Source organism: Sus scrofa, chromosome 12 (assembly GCF_000003025.6).
Source record: "Sus scrofa isolate TJ Tabasco breed Duroc chromosome 12, Sscrofa11.1, whole genome shotgun sequence".
Classification (NCBI taxonomy): domain Eukaryota; kingdom Metazoa; phylum Chordata; class Mammalia; order Artiodactyla; family Suidae; genus Sus; species Sus scrofa.
Window position 1 is genome coordinate 47,828,069 of NC_010454.4, and position 14,714 is coordinate 47,842,782.

At 56.7% G+C, this 14,714-nt stretch overlaps 1 protein-coding gene across 9 annotated transcripts in view; it reads right to left on the reverse strand.

The window, feature by feature from the left end:
- Positions 1 to 11,059, reverse strand: part of SLC43A2 (solute carrier family 43 member 2) — a 47,217-nt gene extending 36,158 nt beyond the window's left edge. For 2 of the 9 annotated variants that reach the window (XM_003358191.4, XM_005657015.3), the window contains exons 1-3: positions 10,426 to 10,527; positions 9,810 to 10,031; positions 442 to 649 (exon numbers count right to left, since the gene is read on the reverse strand). In XM_003358191.4, the coding sequence (XP_003358239.3) occupies positions 442 to 649; positions 9,810 to 9,969 (368 nt within the window). In that variant the 5' untranslated portion in view covers positions 9,970 to 10,031; positions 10,426 to 10,527. Of the gene's footprint in view, positions 1 to 441; positions 653 to 9,809; positions 10,032 to 10,425; positions 10,529 to 10,911 lie in introns of those variants that run through there. The other 7 variants (XM_013990000.2, XM_013989999.2, XM_021067565.1 and 4 more) reach the window with 7 other exon arrangements.

The window sequence follows — 14,714 nt, forward strand, 5'->3', positions numbered from 1 at the left end:
CAGGCTAGGGGTCAAATTGGAGCTACAGCTGCTGGCCTACACCACAGCCACAGCAATGTGGGATCTGAGCCACGTCTACAACCTACACTACAGCTCAAGGCAACACCAGATCCTTAACCCACTGAGCCAGGCCAGGGATCGAACCCACATCCTCATGGATCCTAGTTGGGTTCGTTAACCACTAAGCCACAAAGGGAACTCTCCAAAACCAATGTTCTTGACGACAAGCAATTCCAGGCCTGAGCCCTGACTTTGTCACGGAAGACCAGCACAATGCAAGGATCACAGAAGCTATTGATTTGGTGGCAGATGAGGTAGGACCCCATTCTGGGTGGGCATTTAGGGAGCTCCACAGTGCCTCTGACAGCAGGTACCAGGATTCCCTACAGTGGGGAATCTCAGCCCAGGGTCGCCCTTGCCCGCCCCACCCTTAGAACTGACCTGCCCAGCAGCCTGAGCTTCCTTGGGCCATACTTGTCCATGACGATGCCCAGGGGCAGGGTGATGGCACTGAGCAGGAAGGAGCCCACGGTGAAGGCCAAGTTCAGCATCTCATCCTGGGCCTTGCAGCTGAGCCAGCCATTCATTCGGCTCACCTCCTCGTGCTCCGGCTCTGCCGTGCCTCCCACTGTGCTGTTGGTGACATTTTCTGTGGGTACAGAGGGAGGGGAACCTGATCACAGGGTCACGGCAGGGATCCCCAAAGGTCAGAAGGGTAGGTGCCCATCCAGAGCCAGTCCACGGGGAATGCAATGCCACGGCTGGCTCTGGGACCCTTGAGGGCTCTGGCTACTGTCACCCCCACCAGGCTGGGGGTGTCCTGGCCAAGCACCCTGGAGCAATAATAACACGCAGGTTCTTAGCTTCTGTAGGGACCACAGACGCTTTAAAGAATCCAATAAAGAGAGCTCCGCTTCTGTTCCTAAGTCTTTTATTTTTTTGTCTTTTTGCCATTTCTTGGGCCGCTCCCTCGGCATATGGAGGTTCCCAGGCTAGGGGTCTAATCAGAGCCATAGCCACCAGCCTACACCAGAGCCACAGCAACACAGGATCCGAGCTGCGTCTGCGACCCACACCACAGCTCACGGCAATGTCGGATCCTTAACCCACTGAGCGAGGCCAGGGGCCGAACCTGCAACCTCATGGTTCCTAGTCGGATTCATTAACCACTGTGCCATGACAGGAACTCCTGTTCCTAAGTCTTACCCTTAGTTTCAGGGGCTTCATGGGTCCCTTGAAGCACCCACGAGCCCCAGGCTGGGATTCCTATTCTGGAGTCACCTACACCTAGAACACCAGGCTTCGGGACCCAGCCTGGGCTGGGGGGCCCCAGGCTGGCTAGAACCTTTCCAGCTCTGTCCGTGGAAACAAGCCTGCCGTTAGTAGACAGGAGGCTGACCCCAGCCCACTTGGGAAGGTCAAGCTGTTGGCCTCACTGCGCTGTGCTGCCTCCCTTATGGCACAGGAGGGCAGCTTTCACAACGTGCCACACCTGTGGGAAATCCTCCCCTGAGGTTCTCACAGCACCAACCACTGCATGTACTGTGTCGTGGAACCCCCTGGAGGAAGCAGGTTTTTGTTGGGTTTTTTCCTTACTATTCCTTTTTCTTTTTAGGGTGGCACCCACGGCATATGGAAGCTCCCAGGATAGGGGATGAATCAGAGCTGCTGGCCCACACCACAGCCACAGCAACACAGGATCTGAGCTGTGTCTGCGACCTACACCACGGCTTGCCGCAATGCCGGATCCTTAACCCACTGAGCAAGGCCAGGGATCGAACCCTTGTCCTCATGGATGCTAGTTGGGTTGTTACCGCTGAGCCACAATGGGAACTCCCTGTTTTGTTTTTTTAAACAGTTCTAAGTCATTTGCTTTCACTTGCTCAAGTCCATCTTTCTTCTTTTTCTTGCTGGGGTCACTGTGTCGCTGTCCCCTGTGGCCACACCTGTGCAGAACTCCCAGTGCTTGATGATCCCTCCAAAGTCCACCCAGCACCCAGACAACGAAAATAGGGAGGAAAAATGCTGCGGCAGCGGAGGGCGGAGGACAGGCCGGCACGCAGCTCTCCTCTCGGGGCTGCTAGTTAAGAGATGCTGACTAATCCTGCAGAGAGAGGAGCAGCCTCTGATTAGACGCGAGGTCACACTGGGAGACTCAAGGAAATACCTCTCTTCAGATAACCGTGTGCCTCCGAGGGCAGCCCTCTGGCGCCAGGGCTGTAAAGCTGAGGTCTGCAAGGCCTGCCCGGGCTTCTCTTGGGGTGACCCAAAGTCACGGAAAAAGATGCACTTTGGCTGAGTCATGCTATATGCCAACCTCCGACCAGCAGGCCTATGGGGGACACGGTGAGGGTGGGGTGCTGGGACCCAGCCTCTGGGTTCTAATTATTTTTTTCTTTTTAGGGCCGCACCTGTGGCACACGGACGTTCCCGGGCTAGGGGTTGATTCAGAGCTGCAGCTGAGGCCGAAGCCACAGCCAGAGCCACACTGGACCTGAGCCACCTCTGTGACCGACACCACAGCTTGGGCAACGCCAGATCCCTATGGGTTCCCGTTTTGATCGCTTCACTTCCTATCTGTATCACCCTGGAGAGGGGGACTCCATCTTGCTCTGTTTCAGTTTGTTTATCTGTAAAATGGGCATAATATAATACCAGTCTCTACCCCCCTAGGGTTTGGGGGAAGAGAAATGAGAAAGTGCAGAGAGCATTCTAGAGCTCACACAGGCCTAGAAAGTGCTCAGGAACCAAGAGCTAAAAGCTACCATCACTGTCACCTCCATCGGAGGCTCGGAATCGGGGGGTAGCGGGGCGACTGGCTGGCAGCAGAGCCGGTCAGTCACGAAGAGCAGCTCCCCTACTGCATTCACCCACCCATGAACTTATGTCTAGTCTCCCCCTGGGCTGGGGACCCCAAAGGACAGGGACTGTGTTCCAGTCTCCCGTGGTCCCCAGCACCTCCCCTAAGTCCTGGGGCTCAGTCGTCACGTACTGAATGCACGGCCACAGCGCCATCGGATCACACTGGCCAAGAGGCTCAAGAAAGAAGAAATGAAACAAACAGGACACATGGAACCGACCTGAAGACAGAGGGGACTGGAGGAGATTTGAGCCATAGAGACAAACCTTAACAAGCCAGACTGCCACCCTCCCACCCCTGCCACCTTCTCTCGGCTTCCCAAAAGATGCGCCACCACCCTGGCAGCCAAAACCCATGGCGTCATCTGAGGCCCCTGGGATCCAGCTCAGCCCTGTCACACTGCCTGAGCCACGGTCCGAGCGGCTCATGCACGGTGGGAGGCCACTTCTGGAAAACCAGGGCTGCTTCACAGGTTGGCACTGGTTTCAGGTGCCAGCTCTGCCGGCAGCAGCAGGAACTGGGTGTGGAGTAGGGGGACAGGGTCTCCACGAAGCAACGGCCACCTCCAGGTCAGGGTGCAGGTGTGAGCGACCCATGGCAGGTGCCACTGGGTGGGTGGGGGGAAGGGCCCCGCAGGGTGTGGAGCCTGTGGCAGCACCAGAGGACACGGAATCACGCAGGGCATGCCTCGGGGTCCGCCGCCACGAGCAGGGGGCCGCGGCCGCACCGTCTCTGAGTAGAGGCATCGCTCCGTCTCCCCAGAGGGGGACCACGGCTGCACCCCTAACTCCGTGACTGACTCCCCAACAGAGAGATGATGAGCCAAGGCAACACCCTAAAGGCAGTCTCCCTGACCTGCTGTTAGTGAAGATGGGGCCAGAAGCATCTTGATTGTTTAGAGATCTGCTCACCCCTTAACTAGGCAGGGGGGTCGTGGGGCGGGAAGTCAGAGTGGAGGGAAGGATTCCAGTCCCTCCCATCTGTCATCCTAGAGCCACCGCAACAGGAACTCTTTGGGCCACCAGATTTCTCTTTTTCTGGCCACACCCATGGCATGTAGAAGTTCCTGGGCCAGGGACTGAACCCCTGCCACAGCAGCAAGCCAAGCCACTGCAGTGACAATACTGGATCCTTAACTCGTTGTGCCCCAAGGGAGCTCCCACCAGCCTTAAGGCCTGCCGGTGGGGCCACCTGGCCCTCTGCCCTCCTTGCTCCGGACAGTGATGTCCAGCAGCGGATGAGAAGCTGGAGCCCCGCGGCCTCTCAATGGCCCAGGCAGTGGTGCGGGTGCCCCCCGGCCCAGAGGGAACAAAACCTTCCGTGCGCCCAGAAGCTTTGGCTGGCAGTAAACAGCCCACAGGAACAATCACAGACCTGGCAGATGCCCAAACCCGGGCACACCCAGGGGGCTCCTGTCCCTCTGCTCCCAGCTGGGCCACCGTGGGCCAGGAGAGACACGGATACCCAGGAAGTGCCAAGCCCCCGGGTGTCCCTCTGCCGTCACCCAAGCCCAGCCTGCTCTGGGCCTCACCTGCGCTTGTGCTTTACAGACGCGGCCAGAGCAGCCCGGCCGGTCTGGCCCTGCCCAGGGGGGGAAGGCGAACCGAGAAGACAGGCGAGGAACTGGCGTGTCCAGTGTGCAGAGAATGGCAGAGGCCGCTGAGGAGATGCCCCGGGGGCAGGGGAGAGTGGACAATACCTGCCCTGTTCGGCCCCACGCAGAACTCACCCACAAAGATCCTGACAGAGCAGAGGGCGTGGTGACCCCATTCAGGCTCCCCTGACCCCTCTGCATCAGGGAGGGGGCTCCCCCCACCCCGGAAAACAAACTAGAACAGCTGATCGGGGGGTGCCTGAGGGAGCAAGAGGCCCCTGCAAAGACCTGAGCAGCCCCCCACCCGGAGCGCAGGCCCCTGGCCCTCCTGCTGACGGCCTCTGCCCCGGGATCTCTGGTCTCCCTCAAATCCTTCGTCTGTCCGGCAACAGGAAGTGGCATCTCGGGCTGGCAGGGGCTATATGGGTGAGAGGTCAGCCCTGGACACAGCAAACAGGAGGCAGGTCACCCACAGGGGACCATGCTGGGCAGGCCGGGGCCTAGCCCTCTAGCTGTGGTCACAGGGTGCTGGCCTGTGCTGGTCGCTGTGTTCTGTGCCACTGGCTCCTGTGTCACGGACAGCCGCCCACCTCCACATCTGGATGCCAGGGGTGTCAGAGCAGGGAAGCTGCTTGCCCAAGGGCTCATAGACGGTCACGGGGAAGGGAGACTGGAATCCAGGCTGTGGGACCTCAGGGCTCCTGCTTTTCATCTTTAGGCTGTGCTGACGCTGCATGACCTGGGTCCGAGGCGTTTCAGGGAGAAACTGCGGAGAAGAAAGACTCCCAAGGCGGCCAGTGTTGGGGCAAGGCCAGGTGGCCCTTCACGCCGCGAGAGAGAATGGGACCACCTCCAAGATGCTCTCGCCAAGTGGCTGAAGGCCAAGCAAGACGGACAGGACCCTAACGGGACACCAAGAAGCCAGGTGGGGCCAGTGGACATGGAGGAGGGCAACTGGGTCACAGGAAGGAGGAAGGCAGGGTTGGTGGGGAGGGCCGAGGGCACCAGATCCTCTGAGACACAGAATCAAAAAAAAAAAAAAAAAAAAAAAAAAGAATCCAAGATACACTGAGGGAAAAACTGGAAAGAATCTCCGACGCGCAGACGTAGAAGTGAAAGGATGGGTTTCCAGAAGCTTCCGCCAGGGGCTGGCGGGGGCCGGAGGAGGGCATAAAAACAGAGGGCCTTGAAGTGGCAGGGACAGCTCCTGTCCACACCTGTCGCCGCGGCTCAGCCTGGCCGGGACCAGGCCTGGCCTTGCCCTCTCAGGGTTCCAGGGGCCAGCTTCCCACTTTGTTTCAGTGAGGGCACGGCTCCCCACCACCACCGCAAGCAGCCTAAGTGCCGTGGTCAAGGGCACGGAACTAGGGTCTGTCTTGGGCTCCAGGGCTGGGCTGGGCTGAGACTTCTTCACACAGAGCCCGCGTCTCCCACCTGCAGAGCCCCCACCCCACCCACTGCCTGGCACATGGCAAGCCTTCAACAATTCATAAGAGCTAATAGGTGAATCTGGCCATCTCTTCTGCCTCAGGAGCTTCTTCCTGCCTTGAGAATAAAATCCAATCTCCCCAGAGGCTTCTCGGGCCCTGCAGGCCTTGGTCCCTCCTGCTCTGTCATCTTCTGCCCACCTGTCCCTCCTCTCTTCTCCTTGGATATGCAGCCTGCCTGGGGCTCTTTACCTCTCCTCTCTTTCTGCTTTTTTGTCTATTTTTTTTGCTTTTTAGGGCTGTACCCCTGACATATGGAGGTTCCCAGGCTAGGGGTGCAATCGGAGCTGTAGCCACCGGCCTATGCCACAGCCACAGCAACGTGGGATCTGAGCCACATCTGCAACCTACACCACAGCTCATGGCAATGCCGCATCCTTAACTCTCTGAGTGAGACCAGGGATCGAACCCACAACCTCATGGTTCCTAGTCAGATTCATTTCCACTGTGCCATGATGGGAACTCTTCTTTTTGGTTTTTAGGGCCGCACACATGGCATATGGAAGTTCCCGGGCTAGGGATCCAATGAGAGCTGCAGCTGCCAGGCTACACCACAGCTCACAGCAATGCCAGATCCTTAACCTGCTGGGCGAGGACAAAGATCAAACCCGCATCCTCACAGACACTATGTTGGGTTTTTAACCCGCTGAGCCACAAGGGGAACTCTGCCACCTCCTCTCTTGAGCCACCCCTTCTGGGGCTCCACACTCCTGCCTAAACATCAGAGAGCCCCCCTGGCACCTGCTCTCTGCTGGGGTATGACAGCCACTTGGCATCCGTGTGTCTGTGTAGGGTGGTCTGTGTGTGACGACTCTTTTTTTTTTTTTGTCTTTTTAGGACCGTACCTGTGGCATATGGAGGCTCCCAGGCCAGGGGTCTAATCGAAGCTGTAGCCGCCGGCCTATACCAGAGCCACAGCAACGCAGGGTCTGAGCCACATCTGTGACCTACACCACAGCTCAAGGCAACGCCGGATCCTTAACCCATTAAGTGAGACCAGGGAATCGAACCTCCAACCTCATGGTTCCTGGTCGGATTTCTTTCTGCTCTGCCATGCTGGGAACTCCTGCGTGTGACGACGCTTTGAGGCTGCCAGACTGCAGACTCCCTGAGGACCCAAATCACCCTGCTCCCGACACAGCAGCTCAGAAAATATTTGGGTGTAGGCGAGATGCCAGAAGAGATTAAACCTCCCCAGGTAGCACCAGCCCCCTGAGCTGACCCTGTCGCAATGCGGACGGAAAAAATGAAGAAAGAGCTCAGGCGTGGGTGGCTGTGGCAGCCATCCAGGGGCCAAAAGGACAGAGTCGGCCTCCTGTCCCCACAGGGGGGCTGGGGAGGCCAAGCCAAGCGCCCCGGTCTCCGGTCTCCAGTCCCAGCCGGGGTCATCCATCCCACGGGCGGAGCTGAGGAGCCAAGGGGAAACGGAAACCCCAGGTCCCTCTCTCCTTCTCCCACCTCACCCAGCGGGGAACCCGACACCGTGTCTGTGGCAGCTGGATTCTGGCTGAAAGCCCGAGAGGCGTTCTGAGAACCTTTCAACAGGTTCGGGCAAAATTTCTCTTCGAGAACCAAACTAAAGCATCAGTCCCTAAGAGCAGCAAAAGCGGACAAATTTGCATCTCAAACGGCCGTAGGCCGATCAGCTTTTCACAGGCCCAGTTCAATAAATGCAATAAACGAGCCCAACTGCATCTCCGCCAATGCAGCCATCCACCGCGCACGAAAACACCACGCACGAAGCAGAAATCTTGACCCTGCACCAACCCTTGCAGGCACTCCCGGTCCGGCAAGACACAGGGACTCTTGGCCCCGAACGCAACAGGTTCCTCGGGCTCCGAGAAACCCTGAGCAGGGAGGCCAGAGAGATAAGCTCTGTGGAATCAGCAGGGCTGCCTGGCGGGGATGCTGGGTCAGCGGCTTCGCCAGATAGTTGGAAAAACCAAAATCAGGGGTGGGAACAAAGGCGCGGGATAAGAAGTTGATGTTCAACCCACACACCTGACCCTTCACCTTCCCTGGGCTTTACAGGAGGGACCAGGCGAGGCTCGCAAGGGCTGAAACACCAACTCAGCACTGCGTCGGCACAATCGCCGGGGCTCCTCCCACTCTCGTGAAGGAAGAAGCCAAGGTTGAGGCAGGACTGAAGTGACCAGCCCCAGCGCTGCCAAGACCATGAAACAAATTAAATCAGTGAACAATGTGGGAGAAAAAAAAAAACAAACAAACCCCAAGAAGTTGACCTTCTGACACAAGGCGAGGTCAGGGGGAAAAAAAAAAAAAAAGGACCCACGACAGTCCTCCCGTCTGGACAAGATGCTAAAAGCTCCATCTGGGGATGATGCTTCTGGCTATTTTTTAACCTCTCCGGGGAGCCTGAAAGACTCCATCAGAGGCAGAGGCAAGCAGAAAGGGTCACGATCGCCAAGGGAGGGGGAGAGGAGGCGCCACACACTCTAACCTGTCCCTTCCCCAGAGTCGCTAATCTCACATCTCTCGGGCAGAGCAGAAAGCTTGTTCAAGGAACAAGGTCTGAGTGACTCTCCCATATCCCAAGATTTCTTGCTGATGTGGGGAAAGATCTGCCAAGAACCCTCAGGCTATTAGGAAATATTTCTGAGTGGCTAAAGGCTAAAGGTTATAAATGATATACGCTCTGCCCTCTCTCAGGCGGCCTCAGTGTCCCCTCCCTTTCTGCTGTCCTTAACCTCTCCCAGGGCAGCTTCCCTAGAGACTGGAAAGCTCAGGAATCTCCTGGGAAGATCAGAGCAGGGCAACAGAGAGGATTACAGGCAGCACGAGATGGTCCCAAACTTCCCCTTCCCCCAACATCTGGGCTCTGGGGGAAAAAGGCTCGCCAGTGGGGCCATTCAGGGGGTCAGGCCTGGGCTGTCTCCAACGAAGGGGACTTGGGCAGGGGCTGGCTGAAAAAGGTCCTGGGCAGAGAGACATTACTGAGCTCAACCATTAGGGAGCCACTGTTGGGGGGCAGTGAGGGGGCAGAGGGCAACATGTCCTATCAAGGTTGCCTAGGAAGAGGGGTTAGAAGGGTCGAGATTGGGAGCCACTTGGATCCCACAGTTAGGGTGAATCCACTGACCTTCAGCAACCAGGATCTTTAAACAAGGTCAGGGGCGTGAAGGTAGGGGTGGGGTTTAGATTTCCGGTAGACAAGCATCCCCAGCCTTCATTCAACAACGCCCACATGTGGCAAAGGGTGAGGACAGGCTTAGTGTCATTTCCATAAATACCCCCCCTTCCCCTCCCCCCCCACGGAGGGAGAAGGCCACTGAGACGTTCTCACAGCCTGTGGGAGGAAATGTCCTTTGGAAAATCGTAAAGCAGCAAAAATAGACAAGAAATTGTATCTGACAAGCCCTTAAGAGACTCCATAATGGCCCGACTGAAAAACATCTAGATTCTAGATGAACCTTCCCTGGGGTGGAGGCCAAGCCACTTCCTCTCTCTTGCTGCACCCCAGCCACTGAGTCAGGAGTTCCTCTTTCTTACAGTCCGAGAGCAACATGTTTACTGCAAGGCCAGCGGTGTGCCAGGCCCTGGGAGGAGAGGAGCCTCGTCATGTTCTCAGGTGATGGAAAGAACACCCTGGACTCGGGGATTCTGGAACTATCACAGGCCCCAGCTGTGTGGCCTCAGGCAAGCCTGAGCCTGAGTTCCTTCAAAAAGGGATAGCGCTATCTATGTACCCAGCAGTGCTGAGTTAGGATCAAATGGGCCTTTTGCGAACTAGGAGGTGCTGCGCAGTGAGGTGGTCTCGCTGGCTAGATCTACACCGCCAATCCGCCGTCACCCGAAGCCCCCACTCCGGGACCCACCGCGAGCCCGCGAGCCCGTGCGCCCGTCTTACCTGGCTCAGAACACAGGTAGGAGTAAAAGCCCTCCGACTTGAGCATGATCAGCAGCGAACCCCAGCCCAGGAGGACTGCCGAGAAGAGGAGGTTTTCCAACACGGCGGTGCAGGCCATCCACCAGCGGCGCCGATGGGCTGTGGCCAGGGTGGGCGCCATGGCTCGGCGCGGCGGCCCGGCTGCGGCTCGGGCTCGGGCTCGGGCTCCGGCTCTGCAGGCACCTGCGCAGAGATTTAGCCGTCAGCGCTCGGCTCGGCCGACCAGAGGCTGCCAACCCGGGCCGCTGCCGCAGCGCGCGGAGCTTGTCACCCCTCTGCGCCCAGGAGGCAAGAGCGCGCAGCGAATGAAACCCCAGCCCTGTCCCCCTGGTGTCCTCTGGGCCACCCTCTCCGCCGCTGGCTTTTCCGCCGGCCCGCAGTTCCGGGAGACCTGCTCGGACCAAGCAGGGAGATTTCCTCCGCGGCTCAATCGGAGGGAAACTGAGGCATGGAAACTAGAAGGGACTAACGTCTGCTTAGGGACATGGAATTGGCCCTGGCTCCCATCAGGATTGACACAGGTTGGGGGCTGACAGGGGAGGCAGTTAGAGGTCCGAATACTTGGGAAAGGGCATACCTGCGGGCTGCCACTCCCTGGGACCCTCACCGGCGCCCGCCCGCACAGGAGACCCTTTCCCAGACCCTGCTCCCTTAACCACAAAATCCGCGCACACAGCTCCGAAACGGCCCGCCCACGGCCCGCTCATTGGCCTGTCGGCACAGGAACTGCATTGCCATTGGCTGTTGTCTAGGTCGCTAGGCGCTGCGGCCACGCGAACCCCGCATGGGAGAGGCGAAGCCGGTTCAAACCGGCGGCGCGAGCCACCCGCGCGACCCCTGGCCTGGGCCGTTTCCTTGGCAATTAGTTCGTTCTAAGGAAGTGGGATCCCATCTCTCCATCCCCCTGCTCCCGTCTCGATTCGTCATCTCTTTCCTGCTGGCTCCTCATCCATTCAGTGTCTCTCCTTTCATATGCACACGTCTTCTCCCTACCCCCTTACTCTTGAGCCTTCTACCCGCCAGCTACCTCGCCCGGAGCCCAGGTCCCCAGAATCCAGCTCACCCAGCTCACCCAGCTCCTACTGGTGTGTATCGGGCCCGGCCGGCGCCTTTTCTGCCCCCCTTTTATTCCAGCCCTTTTATTCTGACCCTAAGATGAAAACACTGCCGCGCGCTGATTGGCTGAGTGGGGCTGGAAACAGGCGTTAACCAATCAGCACCCACCCGCCCGCCCCGCCGCGAGCAGAAGCCGGTTCCGGCCGGACTAGGAGACAAACAAGAGAGCTGGGGGCGGGGGGGTGCCGGGGGGCAGCGTCGGCCCGAGTTTTTGCTCGGCTGCCTTAGAGAGTAGTCACCGCCCGTCCGGGAACCCCCAACGCCATTGCCTCATCGCCCCTCCAGAGGCTCACCCCGAAGCTCTGTCTCTCGATTGGGTCCCCTGCTCCGCGTTTCGGCGCCCCCGGACTTCCCCAGTTGCACGCTGGTCCCCCTCGCGCACTACTTTGGGCTCCAGCATTCAGCCTGGCTCCCGCGCTCTGCTCTGCTCTGGCCGGCTGCGTCGTCCCCAGTTTCCCCGCTGCCTTGGGCACCACGCGGATGCTCTGGCTCCACTTCGGTCCTTCCACTCTCGCCATCTCCACTGCCTCCTTCCCATGCACCGCTGCTTTCCTAGCTGCTTTGGGCTTTGTGTCCTGATTTTTTGCTTTCTTGCTGCCGGCAACTCCCATCTAGGTTCTGTCTGCACATCCCACATCCCCGGACATCTGTGCAAGCATGGAGTGACTCTCTCCTAATTCACCGACCCCCCTTATGGGTGCCATCTGCCCGATCCCTCAGGGATCCCCAAGTGGGAGTTGGGGGCTTGTCTGCCTCCTAAGTTACTATTTCCTCAGGTACCCCATCCAGACTCTGACCACTCCCCCCACCACCCCATTTTTCGTTCTCCTTGGTCCCCTCGGGGGCTCCCACCAGAACAGTCATCTTGGTGCTCCCTGCCCGAGTTGCCCACTCCATTCCCACTGCCCTGCGCCACCTCCATCCCCTTACGCCCTGTTCCCTGACATCTTCAGGTTAGGGCCCTTTCTGCAGGGTTTCGGGGTGGGCAATGCCAAGCTGCCAACACAAGTCAGGACTCTGGGAGAGCACGTAGGGTCGGGAGGGTTCCAGGTTCCCGGTCTGATCAGAGACCTGGACATGCCCGAGGAACAGCCAGGGCAAGAGAGGGGGAGCCTGGGCTCTGGAGGTTCAGCTGCATTTGGAGGTTCTCCCCCATTTCAGGCACTGGCCCGACCTCCGTGGGCCGTTGGTGTCCCCGATTCGGCTCTTAGATTCATATTTGGGTTCTCAGATTCGGGTCTTCTTGGCAAGCTCCGGGAGCCTGGCTTATCACACCAGGGCTGTGGCAGCCCCAGCAGCATCCTGCTTCACATCCCCGAGACCGAGGGCGCCCCCTGCTGCCCTGAACCTACCGCTGGCAACCTTGCTCAAAGCACACCTGGCATTGTGGGCTTGGGGGTTCCTGGTTAGTCAACTATCCTGTTACGACACCCTGAAGAGCTGCATCGCCTCAGAGGGTTGCAGCTGTCACTTGACAGACTTCAGTCTTCCCCTCCCTCCATCCTAGAGCCACCTGCTTGAGGGCTGTCTCCAGGCAGTTGTTCCATACACATTTCTATAACATTTCAAACACCTCTCTAAAATAGTTCACTTCCCCCCTCCGTGGCAAACTGTTCCTCCCATTCTTTTACAGATAATGGCACCACTACCCTCTGAACTTGGATACCGTGAACCATCCCGTCAGCATCCCGGTACCTGCTGTTATTCTCCCTCTCCTTCCCCCCACAATCCCTGTCTCCTAAGTGGTTCTCTAATTTGCCCATGTCTGTCCCTAGCACTGCATCTGCTGTTCCTCCAGCCTCCAATCTCAGCCACTCAAATCCATCTCTCCACCCCACTCCATCTCAGTGAATGATGGGAAATGCAAAGCTAACCTTGGTAAATCAGCCCTCTGCTAAAATCCTTCAGAAACTTTTTTTCCCCCCCAGGGCTGCACCGCAGCATATGCAAGTTCCCAGGCCAGGGGTCCAAATGGAGCTATATCAGCCGGCCTACACCACAGCCACGCCAGATCCAAGCCACATCTGCAACCTACACCACAGCTCACAGCAATGCTGGATCCTTAACCCACTGAGCGAGGCCAGGGAGCGAACCTGTGTCCTCATGGATGCTAGTGTGATTCATTGCCACTGAGCCACAATGGGAACTCCCCAGAAGCTCTTTACCATTTATCCTGCTGGATAAAGTTCAAGTTCTCCAACCTGACCCACACAGGCTCCTCCCCCTCTCTGGTCGATCAGCCTGCTCCTAGATGCTCCAATCACACGGAATTGCTTGTCCTTTCTGCGGGCAGTGTTCTCTCACCTCTGGCTCTCAAACATAGTGTGTTCTGGAACAGCACCTCCTCCAGGAAGCCTTCCCTAACCACTCCCATCAATAGTCTCCATTGTCTTTGTCCACTGATTGCTTTGTTTTGTAATTATCTGTTCATCTGTTTGTCTCTCCCTTTTCCCACTGACTGTGAACTCTTTGGGGACATGCTCTTATCTTAGGCAGCTCTGTATATCCAGCCAGCCCTTGATAAAGAAGCAAGCACAAAGCAGATGCACAGGGAGTTTGCGGAATGAACACATGAATGAATGAAAAGAGGACAAAGGATTCAAAGCTGGGAGAATGATGTAATACAATAATAATGACCTCCTAGGAGTTCCCTTGTGGCCCAGTGGGTTAAGGACTCACCACTGTCACGGCAGAGGCTCAGGTTGTTGCGTGGGTTTGATCCTTGACTGGGTCGAGGAACTTCCAGATGCTGTGGGCTTAGCCAAAAAAATGACCCTCTATTGAGAACTAAAAATTTACTGGGTGCTTTGCATACTTTGTGTCTTTTTTTTTTTTTTCTTTTTTTGTCTTTTGTCTTTTTAGGGCTGCACCCATGGCATATGGAGTTTCCTAACCTAGGCGTCAAATCGGAGCTGCTAAAATCCTTCAGAAGGAAGGATTTTAGCCACAGCAAGCCAGATCCGAGCCACATCTGCAACCTATACCACAGCTCACAGCAACGCTGGATCCTTAACCCACTGAGCAAGGCCAGGGATTGAACCTGCGTCCTCATGGATGCTAGTCAGATTTGTTTCTGCTGAGCCATGACGGGAACTCCTATTTTGTGTCATTTAATCTCCATAATAACCTTGGGAGACAGCTACATCCCCATTTTCCTGATGAAAAAACAGGTTTTAAGTAACATTTCCAAAGTCACAACACAAGTATGTCAGAACAGAGATGTGAATCCAGGTCTAATTTGCATGAAATTCTAGGTTTCGGGTTGTTTTTTTCCTCCCCTGGTCTTTTTGTCTGGAATGTAAAAGGCGCCACACCAGCACTGCTGGTACATCATAAAGAAATAAACCATTATGTATCAAATAAGCTACATGGATATATATATACATACATATATATATACACACACACACAGGGAATATAGCCAATATTTTAGAATAACTATAAATGGAGCATAACCTTTAAAAATTGTAAATCACTGTATTGTACACTTGTAACTTATATAATATAGTACATCAACTATAGTTCGGTTTAAAAAATCATAAATAGGGAGTTCCTGTTGTGGCTCAGCAGAAACAAACCTGATTGGCATCCATGAGGATGTGGGTTTGATCTCTGGCCTCGCTCAGTGGGTTAAGGACCCAGCATTGCTGGAAGCTGTGGTGTAGGTCGCAGACGTGGCTTGGATCCCATGTTGCTGTGGCTGTGGCATAGGCTGGCAGCTGTAGCTGTGATTCCTCGCCCCTAGCCTGG